The following is a 19,015-nucleotide window of genomic DNA, read 5'->3' as shown; positions in this document are numbered from 1 at the left end:
AGGACCTACTTGTCTCAGTCCTTGTCCCGTCCATCGCATTTTTTGGACGACGGTGATGTAAGCCTTTATTTTCACGAGGACATCAACCAGCTAGGCAGCGGCACCTTCCCAATTAAGGGACAGGAGATTCCAGGTGCATGCCCTCAAATCGTAATCTTTAATTTGTTTGCCATAGTCGTCATTAAAAGAAGGGTTTCTCATCCGAGGCTGTTTAAAATTTTTCTTTGGTAGTATTTTTTGTTCTTCACAACCTGCGCACAACCCTGTGGATGGGATGTTTCGCCTTCTCAATTTTGCTCGATTTCAAGCGGATGTTCTTAGGCTACCCAGAGGATACTTGGTCCAGGACACGGAACTCGTGAGCTGCTTGAGCCATATGCAAAAGAATCGTTTCTGGCCATTCCCAAGTGAATGGCGATAAGAGAACTTTCCTCACTTGCGTGAACTTCTACACATGACTCCATCCGTCGACTAAGTATTCGTTTAATTGCCATTGATCTTTGAGTATGAAGATGAAAGACAAACATTTTGAGACGACAGAGGGGCTCCAAGCAGCATGCTACTCGGCTCTCAACATTATTCTGGAGACTGCTTTCCGTGACTGCTTCAATGCTTGGAAATCGCACTGCATCAACGCAGGAGGAGCCCATTTGACAGTTTTTAAAAAATTTAACGCTAGGTTCAACAAACTTTTTAAATCGACTCAGTCCTGTTACTTTCCGGACAAACCCTGTATACTGAATTTTCCACTGAAAGTCAAAACATTAATCCCTTACAAAATTTGATGCAGTAAAACTGCATCGTATTGCATTAATTGCCTCTTGGACTAAAGAATAAATTTTCGAAGTTTCTCAAAATGGTGTTTTAAGGTTGGTGACCAACATTACCCGAAAACGGCTAAACCGATTAGTCTCAAATTTTAACACGAGCTTTTTAAATAGTGAAATATCCCCAAATGGGTTGAGACTGATCGACTTCGGGGGGCCAGAAATATAGTTTTTATAGTGACTGATGGCCAGGGCAAACTAAAGGAGGAGGGAACACTTCTCTAGTTTGTTGAATGGACAATGGAGCAGACGTTCCATTGCCCACCATGAGGAAGTTCGAACAATAATTACCCGTCTGAAGAACAAAAAAGCGGTGGGCGCTGATGGACTTCCGGCCGAAGTGTGCTCTGTCCCTTCCTCACAATCTGTGTCAACAACCTTGGAATAAGCCTCCTCAACAACGCATATAAGGTTCTATTGAGCGTATTAAAACCCACCTAAACAAACTGATTAGACCCATCAGTGTGGCCTTAGGTCTGAAAAATCAACAACCGACCAGATATTCACAATACCCCAAATCCTGGAAAAGACCCGTGAAAAGAAGATCGACACGAACCACCTCTTCGTCGATTTTAAATCTGCTTTTGACACTATGAAAAGGAGCTGCCTCTATGCCGCGATGTCTGAATTTGGTATCCCCGCAAAACCAATACGGCTGTGTAAACAGACATTGAGCAATTCCAAATGCTCCATCAGGATCGGAATGCACCTCTCCGAACCGTTCGAGACCAAACGAGGTTTCAGACAAGGCCATTCCTTATCGTGCGACTTCTTGAATCTGCTGCTGTAGCAAATAATTCGAGCTGCAGAACTAAGTAGTGAAGGTACAATCTTCGATAAAAGTGTACAGCTGCTGGCGTTCACCAATGATATCGATATCATTGGCCTCAACAACCGCGCCGTTAGTTCTGTTTTCTCCAGAATGGATAAAGAAGCAAATCAAATGGGTCTGGTTGTAAACGAGGGCATCAAACAAGCAGTCGTCGCACTCGCGACGTGACTCCCTCGTCACTGTAGACAACGTCCGGTGTGTTTTACGTTGGCACCTGCTGATGACAGCCTTACTCCACGGCGGTCAAAAGCACAGCGGATCAAATCAATGCTTTGATCAGCGCCCTGAGAATGCTAAGCATTTTCAGTACCAATTGGCGGTGTGGAATGGACACACTAACCACCTTGGTAGGGTTCGAGGCACATCTAAACCCTCTGCCGTGCTTTGGGTCCGGCACCCGGTTGCAATGCAACTCCATATTCAACTGAGAAAGTCAGTTATTCCCGCATTTGGGTTTTAACCACAACCACCACGATACTCCCCGAGGGGCCACTCCGCATGAGCAGATTGGAGTTACCTCCAAAAGCTCCCGTGGTACCAGAATTAAGTCTCCGGTCAGACCTCGTAGCCGAAACTACTACCAGTTGCGCTTCCATACGGCTCTGGACTGGTGGCCAGGGGTTGAGCCCCATACATACATCACATACACACACCAATCAAACAAAAACTAAACCCTAATTCTAGCTAACCGCCTTCACCGCCTAAATAATTCACGCGAAAACGACCCTAACTGTTCGGTATTCCGACTAGAGGAGATCACACCACTAAAATCTAATCGTCCATCAGTTCAGCTAATCCCCATACCACCCAGATCCCTAATGTCCGAGTACATTGGGCACTCCACAATTAAATGCGATCAATTTTTTGACCCCGCCCCACAAAAACACCCCTACGCATCCGAAAGGTGCCTCTGGTGCAAAAATGCATTCAGAGGAATGCCCCGTAAGCAGGAAACCCAGACTCAGACAAAATCTGAAGTCTGGGTTATCCTCAACGAACCCCACGTCCCGAATGTACTCGTACGTCACTCGGCCGTTAGGACTATTGTCCCAACGTTTTTGCCACCTACTCCTAACTCTATCATTTAGAAGCCTCTTGCTCCCTAGATATCCCTCCCTCTCCACATCATCGTCGGAAATCCAGTCATTCCGCAGCAATGACACACTCAAGCCCCTTCTTAACCTGAATGCAACAGCACCCTGTACGACAATCAGGGCAAGAGGGGGTGCACCTAACAAAACCTGCATCGCATCCGTTGAGACGGTGCGACTTACAGGCCAACAAGCAAGCATCATGCAACGCTGGATTGAGCGGAGTTTTTGAGACTCCCAGACAGTCGTGGCTGCCTCCCACCATACAGGGGCTCCATAAGTGGTACAGGCCACAAACAAGCCACGATATATGGTGCGGACAGCACAACGACCGAGACCCCAATCGCTCCTCAAAATCCGTCGTATTTTGCCTACAGTTGCCTGCAGTCGCTTCTTCACATTCGTCAAGTGTGGAGTAAAACACATCCTTTCACTCATGGTCAGTCCCAGATATTTAACATGCGTCAGATACCTGATGCTGACCCCATTCACACGCACAATCAGTGAACGAACCGGTGACAATCTGCCCTTAAGCACCATTGTCACCGTTTTTTCCCTCGATATGTCCACCCCCACACCTAACCCCAAGAATTAACGATCTCTAAGAGATCTCTTCTCGCCCGCTCTAACTCAGACCTCGAGCGACCTTCAACCATAAGAAGAAGGTCGTCCGCATACGCACAACACTTACAGAGTGGCTCGAGCTGGCCAAGCAGAGTGTTCATCATAAGGTTCCAAATATATGGACCACAGATGGAACCCTGCGGACAGCCACAAAACACTTCTATCTCCACACCCCCATTCATGCCGACAAGAGAGGCCTTTCTGTCTGAAAAATAACTCCGCCAAAGAGTAATTTCCGGACAGCCAAGCTCCTCAAGCCGTTGCACCACTCGATCCCAGCTTAGGTAGTCAAAAGCCCCCTTGAAGTCAAGGACATACTTGTTGACATTCTCCCTAACGACATTCTGAACATAAAACCACGCACCCTCTATACTGCGTCCTTTCCCGAACCCAAACTGCCTATCCGACCACATACCCCGCGTTAGCTCCTGAAGCCATGACTCTTTCCACCACTTTTCCAAGTACTGGTAGGAGACTGATGCCCCGATAAGATCGAGGATCGCTCCTGACCTTATCAGGGGACTTCAAGAGAGGAACAACAGTAGAACTTTTCACTCGCGTGGAAAGTATCTCTCCCAGACTCACTTATTATAAATGGCCTCCAGGTATTCCACTTTTACACATCTCTCCGTTCAAACCATCAAAACCTGGGGACCGTTTAGTCCTAACCAGGCCAAAGGCGTACCCCAACTCCCCATCATCTAATGGGGGGACAGGTACCTCTTGTGCTTGAGGTACCTGCACCTCCGACCTAGGAAAGAACGCACCCAACAGAACCTAACAGTGTCACCAACGTGAAGAGAGGTGACATCCTCCCTCCTAGGACCCCGGAAGATCCTATAGACCTGACCCCAGGGGTCGTTCCTATTTTCCCTAACAAAGCTCCTCCACTCCTCTTCCTTGATTTTCACCAACATCTCTTTATATTCCCTATCCACGCAACTAAATTCGTACCTAAGCTGAGACAGCCTATCAGAATTGGACCGTCGGGTGCGTTGAAACTTTCGATTCAATCGCCTGACAGTCCTCCTCTTCAAGGTTAACTCACCCGTCTACCATTTATCTTACTAATCTTATGACTTTCATACCTCCTAAATACCCTATCATTTAACCCCTAGACTACCCCATATAGACGAGCAATTTGCTCGTCCACCCCCAACTCCTCAAACTCACTAAGCGGTATACCGGATACCGCTTCCCTAACCGAGAGTCCATATTGGTTCCAGTCAGTATCAGCGGTACGCCATCGCCGCAATGGACCCTCATAAGGCAAGGGAGATTGAGGGGTAACCATAATATGAATGAAATTATGGTCACTCGATCCCCACCCTCCCTTAACCTCCCATCTAACGCTGAAAGCCCTACTCGCTGCCTCTTTCATAAGCGTCACGTCAATGTCACTCACGCCCCCAGGCCCATCGAACGTATACCATTCGCTCGGCTCATTCAAAATGTGGAGGCTTTTAGCCACCACCCATTCGCTTAATGCATCGCCCCGACTGTGGCTTTGGTATCCAGACGAATGCCGGGATACCCTACTAAACCACATCCATGGGCTGCTACTCGCAAGTAGTAGCAGCTTATCCATGTAGCCCAGGTAGGGCACTAGGGGCTCGCTATATTTACAATATATACTACCGACAATCATCCTACCGAACTCCCTTTCTACAGCTACACATATACCCAGTTGTGAAGAATCCACAACTACGCAATCGTAGCGTAGGACAACATGACCTAGCCAGCGTAGCCGCTGTCTTTTAATTCGCTGAACTATGTCAATGTCGTCGTATATCTCGTACAGTTCATCTTTCCATCGAATGCGATATTCGCCGTGGCCAACGCGCAAATGACCATAAATATTTCGCAGAACTTTTCTCTCGAAAACTCGCAACGTCGACTCATCAGTTGTTGTCATCGTCCAGGCCTCTGCACCATATAGCAGGACGGGAATTATGAGTGATTTATAGAGTTTGGTTTTTGTTCGTCGAGGTAGGACTTTGCTTCTCAATTGCCTACTCAGTCCGAAGTAGCACCTGTTGGCAAGAGTTATCCTGCGTTGGATTTCTAGGCTGACATTGTTGGTGATGTTTATGCTGATTCCAAGATAGACGAAATTATTTACGACTTCAGAGTTGTGACTGTCAACAGTGACGTGAGAGCCAAGTCGCGAGTGCGACGACTGTTTATTTGATGACAGGAGATATTTCGCCTTGCCCTCGTTCACTGCCAGACCCATTTGCATTGCTTCCTTGTCCAGTCTGGAGAAAGCAGAACTAACGGCGCGGTTGTTGAGGCCAATGATATCGATATCATTGGTGAACGCCAGCAGCTGTACACTTTTATAAAAGATTGTACATCCTCGATTAAGTTCTGCAGCTCGAACTATTTTCTCCAGCAGCAGATTCGTTTCGTTTGGTCGAACTTTCAAACTAGCAAGCTGATTTTGCCAAACACACACATAAGAATATTACGTACCGCAATTTTTTGCCAAAACCTCGACTCATATCGTCCCGCAATTACGAATTCGCCTGTTCTGATTAGCATACTGTATACTGTTTTTTCACAAAAACTGTACAACCACTGCTGGCTTCGCTCTCATTGGCATAGCAGTTACAGACAATTGTACCAATTTGTACCAAGTTAAACGAATAAGTTGGTTTTATCCCACTCTTTCGAATAGACCTCTTATAATATCACCAGAGAATTTTGTTTGTTTTCGGTTTCGGCTCATTTTTAAAGTGCCATTATTTTGACAGTTTCGACATCTTAATATAAACCTATGTTGATTCGATCTATATATATATATTTTCCCGTAGTTCCTAAGTGGAACATAGGGCCTCAATAAACAAATTATAATTCATTTTATTTACAGCTATAAATTTAATTGTTCTCTAAGAATAACCACTTCTCTGTGCTTCTGCTTCGACTTCCCGTCTCCAAGTGTTGGCTGGTCTCCCGCGTCTTCGGCTTCCTTGCGGACTCCAACCTAGCGCTGTTTTGCTAATGCCGTCGTGAGGCTTTCGCAGAGAGTCGGAAATGGATCGGCTTCCGACGTCGAATTTCGATATGGATCGGTAGCTGTTTGGTTATGGTCCAGAGGTTAGCATTGCTAATAACGTTAGGCCAGAATATCCGCAAAGTCTATCTATAAAAGATGTTAAAATAATATGCTATCTTTACAATGTTATTGTAATTAACAGAAGTGGATGGACGACTCGCATGAGACAAGTTTTTGATAATACAAGCAGTTTTTTTGAAGTTGTTGGCAAGATTACATACAGGCCATATGAACACCGAAGACTATGAAGGCAGTGGACCTTCGGTATTAAACGTCAAAAAACTAGAAACTGTTTTCAATGATCCTTGATAATGGGAAATCAATGAAAACGGATTTGGCCACCAGCGATCCTCAGACCTCAGAAGAATGTTCACTGGTAAGAAGCGGTTGCCTATTTTGAATAGCAAATTTCAAAGTACTTTCTACGCGGATAGAAATTTTGCATGCAAATACAACAACACACGATCCAAATTATTTAATTAAGGAAATTAACAAAAATTAATATAAAAGTACCAATATAAAATGAGCGTTTTGTTTTGGTAAATAAAATACTAATATTAAATAGGAGGGTAAAAAAAGTACAAATAGAAATTTTCGTCTTTTGAAGCAAACCAGAAATTTTTCGACTTCTGCGTAGAAATCGAAGTACTGCACAGCCATTGCGTGTCCCATTGATGAAAACAAGTGTTAATCGGAAGGGGCCAAGGCTGCTGAATACAGCGAGTGGGGTAAAATCATTATCTCTGAAACGTTGAAAACATCCTTTGCATGTTGCTTGTGATTGAGCATGATCACCATATGCCTCGACAAGCATTCGATGAGACTCTGCTGCAGTTTTTCTCATATAAAAACAATTAATGCTTTTCGCGAATCATCACGGTACTAATTTTGACACTTTCAACACAATAAAAAAATATGATATTTGTTCAATGGCCGTGTGTACATCTACAAAAGAAAGTCGTGTTAGTTATAATATTTACTTGTATAACTCAAGAACGGTTGAACCAATTTGGATAAAAATTTGTGGGGTACTAGCTCACAGACAGGCTACGAACACAGGATATTTTTTTTATCTTTTTATGTTTAAAGTCAAAGTCTCTTACAAAAGAGTCACAACTCAAAAATTTTCAAAATAATTTTTTTAATATATCAATTTGTAATACACTTACCCATTTCATTTTCATCACTATCTTACTTTACTGGAAAATCACGTGTATAAAATGCTGCCCAAATGTGCACAGAAAAGTTCTAACCACTTTAACGATTCTTTAGTAAAAATACACACTGGTTAAAATGTACAATCATTTAACGTTTATTTCTAGCATTAATTTGTATTTTACAAAGTTAGTTATTACAAATAAATAGGCGGTGAGACTTCACTTCCGAGAAAGAATTGCCGATGCTGGTGATCGAGGAGCCGCGGGTCTATGTCGCATTGGATAATCGCGTTAGAGACGCAAGATGTTGACGCGGCGCAGTGTATGAACGAATGTGTCGAAAGGCAGGATGATCAAATCCTTTTTTTAATTAGATAGTTGTCATCTGCTGTGGTGAAATGCAATTTGTCCCCAGGTGTGTTGTATTAGTGCATGTTGTTTTCCGATGTTAAGTGTGGTGTTCTTCTCAGGGGAGTTGAGTTGTGCTAGGGTGCGCCAGTTTTTCCCGGATAGAGTGGGGGAGGCTTAACTCATTTAAACATACTGGGCCCCCTAGGCGAATATTTTGCCTAGTATTACACGTATGTGCGATATATGCGATTGCATGTACAGCGGAGTACTTTTTGCAGAGTACCCGAGGGCAGAATACCTGTAAATGCTAAAAACGTCTTTGATTTTAAACATATTTGGCATGCATTTGCTTTTGTTTCCTTAATAGGTTTACTATTTGTGGTTTTTTTTTTTTTTTTTTTTTTTTTATTCGGGCTATTCCGGCCGAAATGCTCGAAAAAGTTGCCCAAAATTGGACTTTCCGAATGGACCACCTAAGACGCAGCCGCGGTCAACATTTAAATGAAATTATCTTCAAAAAGTAAATGTCATGAACCAATCTAACGTTTCAAATAAAGAACCGATGAGATTTTGCAAATTTTATGCGTTTTTTTTTTTAAAAAAGTTATCAAGCTCTTAAAAAATCACCCGATACAATGGCGTCATGAGCCGCTTGGAGGCGAGTCCAAAAATTTTTAAGATTTTGACTTCTTATTTCTAATAACGATTCCGAGTTTTCGTGAATCGGTGAAGCGGCAAATCTAGTGCAGTATCTTGTTAAACTGTCACTTTCTGAAATGAATTTAACAACCTGTTTTGAGCGCGTAGCTACTGCAGGTGTATTTTGATTTATGTCATTATGAATCATTTCTACAAAATAATATTATTTATTTATATTTTAGTTTGAAAATATATTCGAATTAATTACTATTAAAAACCGCGTTGATGTCCCAATGATTTTGTATTTAGGTACACCCTAATACTTGGACTTGTTTGTATGTATGTATGTGCTTATGAAGGTACTTATGTATTGTGCAATTGAGAGCTCGCTGAAGAGATCAATGCGCTATTTACTTAAGTATGCACAAATTGTTTCTATGTTTATGATTATGCTTTTGCCGGAAGCAATTGAGAGCTCGTTAGAGAGATCAATTCGCTTTTTGAACGCAATCCTACTTGTTTTTGTTTGCCAAAGAACAAGAGGTATTGCCGGATAATTGCCAATGTGGACTTAGAAAATGAAAATGTGTGTATACGAATATGTATATGTTCACTTATTTATTTATGCTAAGCTGCCTTTTTGTTTATATATTTAATATATTATGTTTTTTTTTTTGTTTAACAATTTGTTGTATTGTTAATTTCCCAAATCGTTTATTTAATTTCTCAATCAAAGATTACTTTTTTAATAATTTTTTAATAATGTACCCTATGTATGTAGGGTATAGCATAGACAGACCTGCACTGCCGTATGCTTATATTCTTTCGTAATAATGAGAGGACGCGAAAACGGAATAGAAAGAAGATATTTTCTCTTGTGTGTACATATGTTCATACGTAAGCAAATATGCACTTCTACATAGTTTCTATTAGAACGGCTGTCTGATAATCTTTATAGATACTATATGTGAATATATAAATATATATTTCTGGGTTTGCCGGAAATTTTTCACAAGTAATTGCTTCAATTTTTTTTTGTTTTTTGAGCTTCAATGCTTTTATATACAACTATAATGCTTTTATATATAACTAAATTTTACTAGCTTCACCGGATTTTAATTACAGTTATAATAATAAGTACGACTGTAATTTTAGGCCTATAAGTACATACATATGTGCATATGTTAAATAAATAAAGGATATAATACGCTCACTTGGTATTCCTTTGTATGTTATTTTTTGCAGGGTGCATGTATGCACATATCTTGCCCAAATGCCTTTTGCGTTTTGGTTCTCTCTCTTTCTCCACACCTTTTCTCCTTAAGTTTTGTAACCGCTTCCAGGTACACCTTCTATTTTTGTTGTTTTAAAATTTTGTAGCTATTTTTTGTTCGCGCCCGATTGTTTTGTTTTTGTGTATATTTTATTGCTTAGGCGCTTTTAGATTTCGCGCCCGATTTTTTGTTTAACTTTGTTTTTATTTATGTTTTGTTGTAAGGCCTCGCAACCGATTGTCCGTGTTTTTCCCTCTTTTCGGTTTAATTCGCGCCCGTTTGCTTATTGCTTTCCCCTTTAGTGCCCGGTTTATGTTTTTGTGTTTGTAAAGTTTTGTATATTATGTTTCAGTAAGTTTATGTTTTATCGCAGTTTTCTTTATTGCATTATGCATATATTTTTGTCAAGTCACCACACTAATTTTTTAGTTTTTGTCTTTCTGTTGTATATGTTACTTATGTTTGAACATTTATTATTATTTATTAGTTTTGTCACTTCACCGTGTTTTTTGTTTTCTCAAACTGCTTGGTAGCATAATCTTTCAAATACACTTCGTTTTTGTTTGTTCACTTATGTTCATTGCACTTTGTTGTAAATACAATTACAACAAATATTATTATTCTAAATAACTTCAGTTTGTTCTTATTTAGAAAACTCCGAAGGTGCCTATCGGTAAGGCTCGAAGGACCATGTATAAAATGCTGCCCAAATGTGCACAGAAAAGTTCTAACCACTTTAACGATTCTTTAGTAAAAATACACACTGGTAAAAATGTACAATCATTTAACGTTTATTTCTAGCATTAATTTGTATTTTACAAAGTTAGTTATTACAAATAAATAGGCGGTGAGACTTCACTTCCGAGAAAGAATTGCTGATGCTGGTGATCGAGGAGCCGCGGGTCTATGTCGCATTGGATAATCGCGTTAGAGACGCAAGATGTTGACGCGGCGCAGTGTATGAACGAATGTGTCGAAAGGCAGGATGATCAAATCCTTTTTTTAATTAGATAGTTGTCATCTGCTGTGGTGAAATGCAATTTGTCCCCAGGTGTGTTGTATTAGTGCATGTTGTTTTCCGATGTTAAGTGTGGTGTTCTTCTCAGGGGAGTTGAGTTGTGCTAGGGTGCGCCAGTTTTTCCCGGATAGAGTGGGGGAGGCTTAACTCATTTAAACATCACGGTTAGGTCTACTTTTGTGTTATTTGAATCGTTTGTTTCGCTTGAGCAGTATCAACTAAAAAACTACTGTAATCAGCGAAGTTGTGTCGCTTTATATAAAAAAACGTGAGTTTAATCATCTGCATTATTAATAAAAATGTGACACTTTCAATGAAATAATAATCACACTGTTATGATGTCCTTACTCAAAAATGTTTTAATTTCTCTGTTGAACTATAAAATTCATAACATTTGAGTAAAATACTCTTAAAAGAAAGTATTCTACCAGAGAACGTATATTTATAGAGAAGGTTCACGATGTCGAGAATTTAGGGACATTTCAATTTTGGGATATTTACTGTTTTGGATGAGCGTTTTTCACCACTTAACATCAGGGGATACGAAAATAGCAGATTTGAGCATTTTCAGTCTTAAATGAGAAAAATTATGCTATTTCCGATGTTAAGGAATGTACGCTTACAGATTCGCATATTTACAATGCGCAAACGACTCTGCATACATATATGTAATTTATTTACATACATATGTACATATGTATGTATATTTTCTAAATATGTATTTTATATCAAAGCATACAAGCATGTACGTACAAATTGAACTATTTCATGATGAATTCCTTAAAATATTTGGGAACATATAATAGTCATGTTTATGTTGTTACCTAAATATTTATATTTTGATATTGATTAGATGCTTAGGCTGTTGCCAAATTTTTATTTCTTAATCCTTTAATACATTGTGTTATAACTGACGCTAATTTAATGGCTGATCATCGCGAAAAGTGTGCGAACTTCATTCCAGTGATTATCATGCTCCAGCAATTGTAATTGGAATTGTATGTATAATATCAAGATATTTCCGAATAGAGCAAGTTGTCGCAAACGGTTCACTGACGAAAGTTGAGAAAAAACTCGTAATGTTAATTTTGTTGGTGGGGGTGTTTTCTCTGTCTGTACTGTATTCTCTGTGTTGAAATAGACTATTTGGTCATTCTCCAAATTAACTGCGAGACGCACAACAGTCGGAAAACGTTCATGAATCGCAAAAGTAAATATTATACAAAGCGCTTTATTGCAGTTCACGTATCGACCATATCGTTCAAGATCAGTAACCGCCATGTTGCTTCCTTTGGTGACGTATTTACACACGTATTTTATCGATTACACCAAACTACAATACGTAACATTGACATGACTTTTGAATGTGAATTAGACAACAGTGGCGAATATGGTACGATCCATATGTTGTCGACTTCGATGTGTTGTTAACTTCGATATTCACGCCTCTAAATTGAATGCTAAATGTTCTGAAATTGTCATCTGGTGAGCGACGCTGATACATTGGATATCCATCATTCTAGTTTGTGTTTCCGAAAGAAAAGCACCTGGATAGTGTTTCGTACATTTATTGTTTGACATACAAACCGAAGTGGTATTATGATGTCCGTAAGGTACACGAACCATATTGGTTTCGTATAATTCTGCTTCTATCTCTAGATTAAGAATTTCCGCAGAAATGATTTCATCAATTTGATTTGGTGTAACCACCATCCACCATCCAAAGAAGAATATGTGCGTGCGGCCAGCATCTAACAGCACCACATATACAGTGACGAACAAAAGTATTGGCACAGCAAGATACCTTGACTTTACGACTGGTTTTTACCAACTTCAAAACTCAGTGTGCATTTATTTTATAGTTAAATCTGCTTTAATTTTATTAAAATGGGCAGCAAAAACTGTGAAATCAACGAATCTCAACGGAAAATGATATTATACCTATTTGCATAATCAGGGTAAATCGTACGCTGAGATTGGTGAAATGATGGACAGAAGCCGATATACCATACGGAGTATTATTCAACGTTTTAGAGGTACTGTATCTTTACAAAGCAAAAAACGAACACGCAGGCACAAGGCTTTAAGTGACCGCGAGCGTTTTCAAATAGTCAGAAATGTAAAAAAGAACCCCAGAATATCATCCACACAAATCGCTGCGGAAGTTAAAGAGAAGATGGGAAAAGATATTCATCCAATAACGGCTCGGAGGACTCTGCATGAAGCTAGTTACAGTTCTCGCGTAGCTAGACGTAAACCTCTCATTTCAAAAGCGAACCAAACGAAGCGTTTAGCTTATGCGAAGGAATACATAAGCAAGCCAAGGGACTTCTGAGACAGTGTACTCTTCTCAGATGAGAGTAAGTTCAATATATTTCAATCTGATGGTCGGCAAACTGTGTGGAGAAAGCCTAACACCGAACTACAAAAAAAGAACCTTGCTGCTACTGTAAAACATGGCGGTGGAGGGTTAATTTCGTGGGGTTGTATGTCCGATGCAGGTGTCGGTGAGCTGGAATTCATAGACGGCATTATGGACAAGAAATATTATATGGAAATTCTGAAGGCAAATGTAAAAAAAAGTGCCGAAGAATTGAAATTGCCAGAGTTATTCACATTTCAACACGATAATGATCCGAAGCATACGGTTTATGATGTACGCATGTGGCTGGCACATCACATTAAACATACATTACCGCTTCCCCCTCAATCGCCCGATCTTAACCCAATAGAACATTTGTGGGAAGAGCTAGATAGGCGTGTTAAGAAGCGAACAATATCAACAAAAGCTGAGTTGAAGGTGGCACTAATGAAGGAATGGCAGAATATTGGCACAGAAACGACACAAAAATTGGTTTCATCAATGCCAAACATACCATACTAACAGCATTTATTCGTTTGTATGGGAAAAAGAAAAGGGCTCTTTTTAGAGGTTTACCGGCAATTATTCGAATTTTTTTCGCCATAAAAACCATCCTTGAGCCTCAACAAACATTTTGAAAAAAGAATTGGCAAAATTGGTCCAGGCGTTTTTGAGTTGTGCGCCAGCATTTAAAATCATGTTCGTTTTTATTTCCTTTTTAAAATCGTATTTGAAAATTTATTTTCTTCATAATTTTTTTTTTCGGAAAATTTTCCAGAATTTTCTTAAGTATTCTCCTTGTTTGGGCGGAGGCCTGTCCAACCACCAAGGTAACGATTAATAATAAGTTCACTAAATTTATATTGTTTATCCTGTGCAATTTGGCATCACCATTATCCAGGTACACGATCTGGCATCACCATGATCAGGTGACGCATTTTCGTTTCGGCATTTCTACCGTTGTTTGGGTCAGACCATTGTGCAGTATACAAAAACAACTAGACGCACGATTGTCAGGTGATGCGTTTTAGCTTAGCACATCAGGCGATTATACTGTTCTTTGGTCAGACCATGGTTCCGTATGCAATAACAAAATTGTTATTTTCACCAGTTCGCTTACGTATTATTTTTCTATATAAACTTGAGTTAAGCATGGAGAGTACCAAATACAGTAAATAAATTTATATTAAAAAGTTGAATCGTGGTTTTATTAGCGTGCAGGCATATACGTCATACGGGTTAATTTGAGTGTTTAGTGCAATTCTAAACAGTGGTAATCACCGAAATCGGTCCAGGCGTTCTCCAGTTATAAACGTATTAACTAACGTCACTTTCTTTTATATATGTGACCTGGTCAACGAAAAGAGAAAAGGGAGCTAACGTGCGAAAACTAGTTTTCTGGGAAACAGCTGTTAAAAATCTCATCTTCCATCCGAATCAACTAAAAAGTGAAAATTGATTTTTTAACACCTAAGCCCCCTTTCCGTAGATCAGGTCACATATACTTATAGATAGAAAAAATGAAAATAATGTCAATCGGTCGCTCCGTTTCATAACGGGGCATCTCGACAGGATAGAATTTATAGAATACTAACTGTCAAACGTATTGCTATTGCCATTGCCAAATGTGTATGTAGGCATTTGCTATCATAATACATATAATCATTTGCGCAAAGGTGTAGGGTAGGTAGGTTTGAGCTGATGTAGCGAATGCTTTGAGCTCTTGAATAATTTTTGAACTCCTTAAATCTTTTATGTGGAAAATAAAAAGAGGATCTTTATCCTTTCTTACAAATATATTTCTGGGGAAAATCAAAAAAATGATAAAGATCCTTTTTTTTACAAATGTATTTCTGTGCGGAATACATTAAATTCGGATTCATTGAAAATCCCACAAACCCATCCTCGCCTTTGTGTCTTCTATGTCTAAAAACATTTTCGAATGAAGCAATGAAGCCTTCAAGACTGCAATATCATTTGAATAAAATGCATCCAGATAAGAGAGACAAGAATGTAGCATATTTTCAAGACCTAGAGAAGAAGCATAATACTCAGCCAAGTGTAGCAAAACTAAGCAAGATGACGACGGACTTCGAGCTTCGTACAATATCTCTTTGTTAATTGCTCAAAAAGGCAAACCACATAACATCGGAGAATAGTTAATATTGCCAGCAATAAATGAAGTAATAACTACCGCCCGCAGATATTATCCGAAAAATTGCTTTGAGTAATAATTCTGTGCAAAGACGAATTGATGAAATGGCTGAAAACATTGAAGAATCATTGTGCGATCCCCTGAGGTCAAGTCAATTTTCAATTCAGCTGGATGAGTCCACTTTACCAACTAATGAAGCATTGTTGTTGTCTTACGTGAGTTTCATTAAAGATGAGAAAATATGTGAAGAACTATTATTTGATAGAAATTTTGAGACCTATACAAAAGGCGAAACCATATTCAATATATTGGAAAAGTTTTGCGATGAGAAAGAGATTCCTTTGAAAAATATTATTTCAGTTGCTACGGATGGCGCTCCGGCTATGACAGGGTGCCATAAAGGCTCCATAGCGTACTTAAAAAATAAAATTCCAGATGTCCTTGGTGTAAATTGCGTTATTCATAAACAACATTTAGTTGCTAGAAACTTAAGTGAAAAACTATTTCAATCACTGCAATATGTCATCAAAGCAGTCAATAAAATCCGCAACAGCTCTTTTAAAGATAGATTATTTCATTAGCTTTGAGTTACTAATGACGAGGATTTCAATTGACTCGATTCTACAACCTGTTTGACTCTGTTATAGAGTTCTTGGAAACTAAAGATACAGAATTTCAAGCCAAGCTCATAACATCAAAGAATGATATAGCTTACATGAAGACTTGTATAAATTGTTCAACGACATGAATCTCCAACTGCAAGGCGATAAACTAAATTTAATTAAAACAAAAAACGTCGTTGCTGCTTTCGCAGCCAAACTGCTTCTACACAAAAAGAATCTAGGCAGACGTGAGTTTCACAATTTTCCAAATTTATCAGTATGATGCAGTAACGACGAATTGTTTGCCTACTGCCAACATTTGGAAAACCTCCACATTGACTTCACCGAACGGTACCAGGACATTTTGAACTTGGAAATACCAGACTGGGTGTTGGATCCGTTTTCAAATGTCAACACAGCAATGCCACCTCAGCTGGAAGAAGAACTTATAGAATTGACAACAAACGAGGAAATAAAAATCAAGTTCAAAAATGGTTACCAAGAATTTTGGCTACAAAAACCGATTTCGCAATTGTACCCTGGATTGTGGTCAATCGTTCAACGATTCTTGATAGCATTCCCATCGTCATATTTGTGCGAACGTAGATTTAGTGCTGTGACAACGCTGCTTACTAAAAATAGAAATCGTTTGCTTGTTACCGAACGTGGCGACTTGCGACTGTTCTTGAGTAAATTGGAACCTGATATTAACAAACTTATTAAACAGCATCAGATTCATCCTTCACATTAGTTTTTATATGTATATGGATCGATTATTTTAGTTTTATTTTTAATAAAATATTCTCTGTTTTAATACTATAAAGTTGTGTTTCAATAATCATTCTTATTGGCAGGTGGAACCCGTAATAGTTAACTTGAGACCTAAGCGTCGTTGTATGTTACCTACTGCGCTTAGGTTTCAAGTTGCTGGTTATAGTAAAAGTTTCGTTTAGAATTCTCCGTTAATATACATACATAAATAGGTCACAATAATTAATTTGAAGTTATAGTGGTTTTTAAATAGGTGAAAAATTGGGGGCGCCAAAAAATATTTATTCTCAAAGTGGGCGGTAAACAAAATAAGTTTGGGAACCACTGCTATAGGGGAAGCATACTATGAAGTGTTCTGCTGTATTATTCCTTCCTCTAACCATTGACTAACTTGATTTTCGGTAAAACACTGATTTACATAAGGTACTCGTCTAGGGGTAGTATACACTGGTGTATCATCTGTCAAAATAATCTTCATAGCGACTGGACTTTTTATTTTCTTTACAGGTGAATACGTATTAATCATGGAAGATAAAATTGTAGCTTGCTCTCTATTCAAATGATTTAAACCATCTACCAGTTTATCCTCCTTCTCGTCCTCTATAGGTAAACAAAAACTTTTAAATTCGGGAAGCAAGTCGCTTCGGTTCTGCAAAGGTTCACTACTAACAGATCTTTTAATGAAGATAGCTTCACCTTCTCTTACCAACACGTCGACTTTTCCCAATACACTATTGCCTATTATAGCAGCGTATCGCAAATCTTTTTCCTTAACTACATGGAAGTTGATGTTCATCTTTATTTTATCTATATCGAAACTTCCTAGTGTTATAATAGCACTATCCTTTAATCCTACTAAACGCCGTTTGTCGTTACTTAATTTAATATGCTGATTAAGTTGCATTAGAGTATCGTATCGCATAATGCAAAGATCATTTCCGGTATCAAATAACGCGGAAAAGTAAAACCATTTTGTTGAATGGTCTTAAATATTAACCCGCCCATATTCTTTATAACGTTTATATTTTTCTCTTGCTCAATAGCACCGTTCGGTAGATTATTACCTTTACATTCAAAAGAACGATGACCAATCATATTACACTTGTAACAACGGTACTGCTTACCCGGACAACTTTTTGCAAAATGTGTCCCTTCACCACACTTGAAACATTTATTGTTTTCCCCTGGGTTACTATCTACTTTGACATCTGAACGCCTAAAATCAGATTGATTCTGAAAAACTTTAGGCTGATGTTGTTGCATCAACCGAATTTTTTCGTATATTCCGGCTTGGTATATAATGGCTTTATTTATTTTAGAATCTGCAATACCCTTCACGAAATATTCGATAATACTTTCGTCATCGATATTAATAGGTTTACCAACTTCAATTAAACTGTATAAATACTTAAGAAACGATTCTGATACTTATCTTTTTTAAAGACGACCAATTGCGTATACCACTTACGCCCCTAATAAATGACTTAGCTGCACCCTTTAAGAGTTGCTTTGCATAAATAAATATTTGTACTTCATTCCACCCTACTGTAGCCACATTATCTTCAAACTCAGTTACCCACAGATTAACGTCTAGTGAGTCTGTACCAGTAAATGAAGATATACTATCTTCAATGTCTCTCAATGTAAAGTGTGAAATGTTCCTAACACGCGGACCTACGGTTTCTACGTCTTCATACTGACCGGCACTCGATTCATTGTCGCTAAACTCAGCATCACTCAGGCCAAAATGTCGGATCAGACGGGTCTGTAGGTCTGATTTCTTTCCGTTTGTTGTCAGTCCCAGTTCTAAGCACTTTTCTCTTAGCAACGCTAACGTCACAGCCTTAATGGTTTCAGTATCCATGTTGGGTTATGAACTTTTAGAAATAATCTTTTAATAAAAATCTTTTATAACATATAATATAATATAATTATAATTTTTTTCTTTTAAATTTAATCGCAAATTGGTTTTTTAACATTTAATGTTTTAAATTTTTAGATTAGAAAAACGTATTTAATCGTATATGCTACGATACATTTTTAGTCAGTGCTAATATGTATCGCCGTTACTGTAGCTTCTAAAAGCCGAATCACTAATTGGAAAAACTTATTTAAACGTATATGCTACGATACATTTACAATTTTTAGTCAGAGCTAATATGTATCGCCGTTACTGTAGCTTATAAACCGAATCACTAATTCGAAATGAACAATATACTTTTCTAATTCGACACTTACTGGAATCTTCGCTAGT

General features: G+C 38.8%; 1 protein-coding gene across 3 annotated transcripts in view; it reads right to left on the bottom strand.

Moving 5' to 3' along the window:
* LOC120779425 (plasma membrane calcium-transporting ATPase 3) overlaps window positions 1-19,015 on the bottom strand; it is a 273,340-nt gene that overhangs the window by 49,550 nt on the left and 204,775 nt on the right. Inside the window, exon 16 of one of the 3 annotated variants that reach the window (XM_040111641.1) lies at window positions 6,478-6,519. The exons of the other annotated variants lie outside the window; for them this stretch is intronic. Coding sequence (XP_039967575.1) covers window positions 6,493-6,519 — 27 coding nt within the window. The 3' untranslated portion in view covers window positions 6,478-6,492. Of the gene's footprint in view, window positions 1-6,477; window positions 6,520-19,015 lie in introns of those variants that run through there. 3 annotated transcript variants of the gene reach the window in all.

Source organism: Bactrocera tryoni, unplaced genomic scaffold (assembly GCF_016617805.1).
Source record: "Bactrocera tryoni isolate S06 unplaced genomic scaffold, CSIRO_BtryS06_freeze2 scaffold_11, whole genome shotgun sequence".
NCBI classification, from domain to species: domain Eukaryota; kingdom Metazoa; phylum Arthropoda; class Insecta; order Diptera; family Tephritidae; genus Bactrocera; species Bactrocera tryoni.
This window is presented reverse-complemented; position numbering and strand designations above follow the sequence as displayed.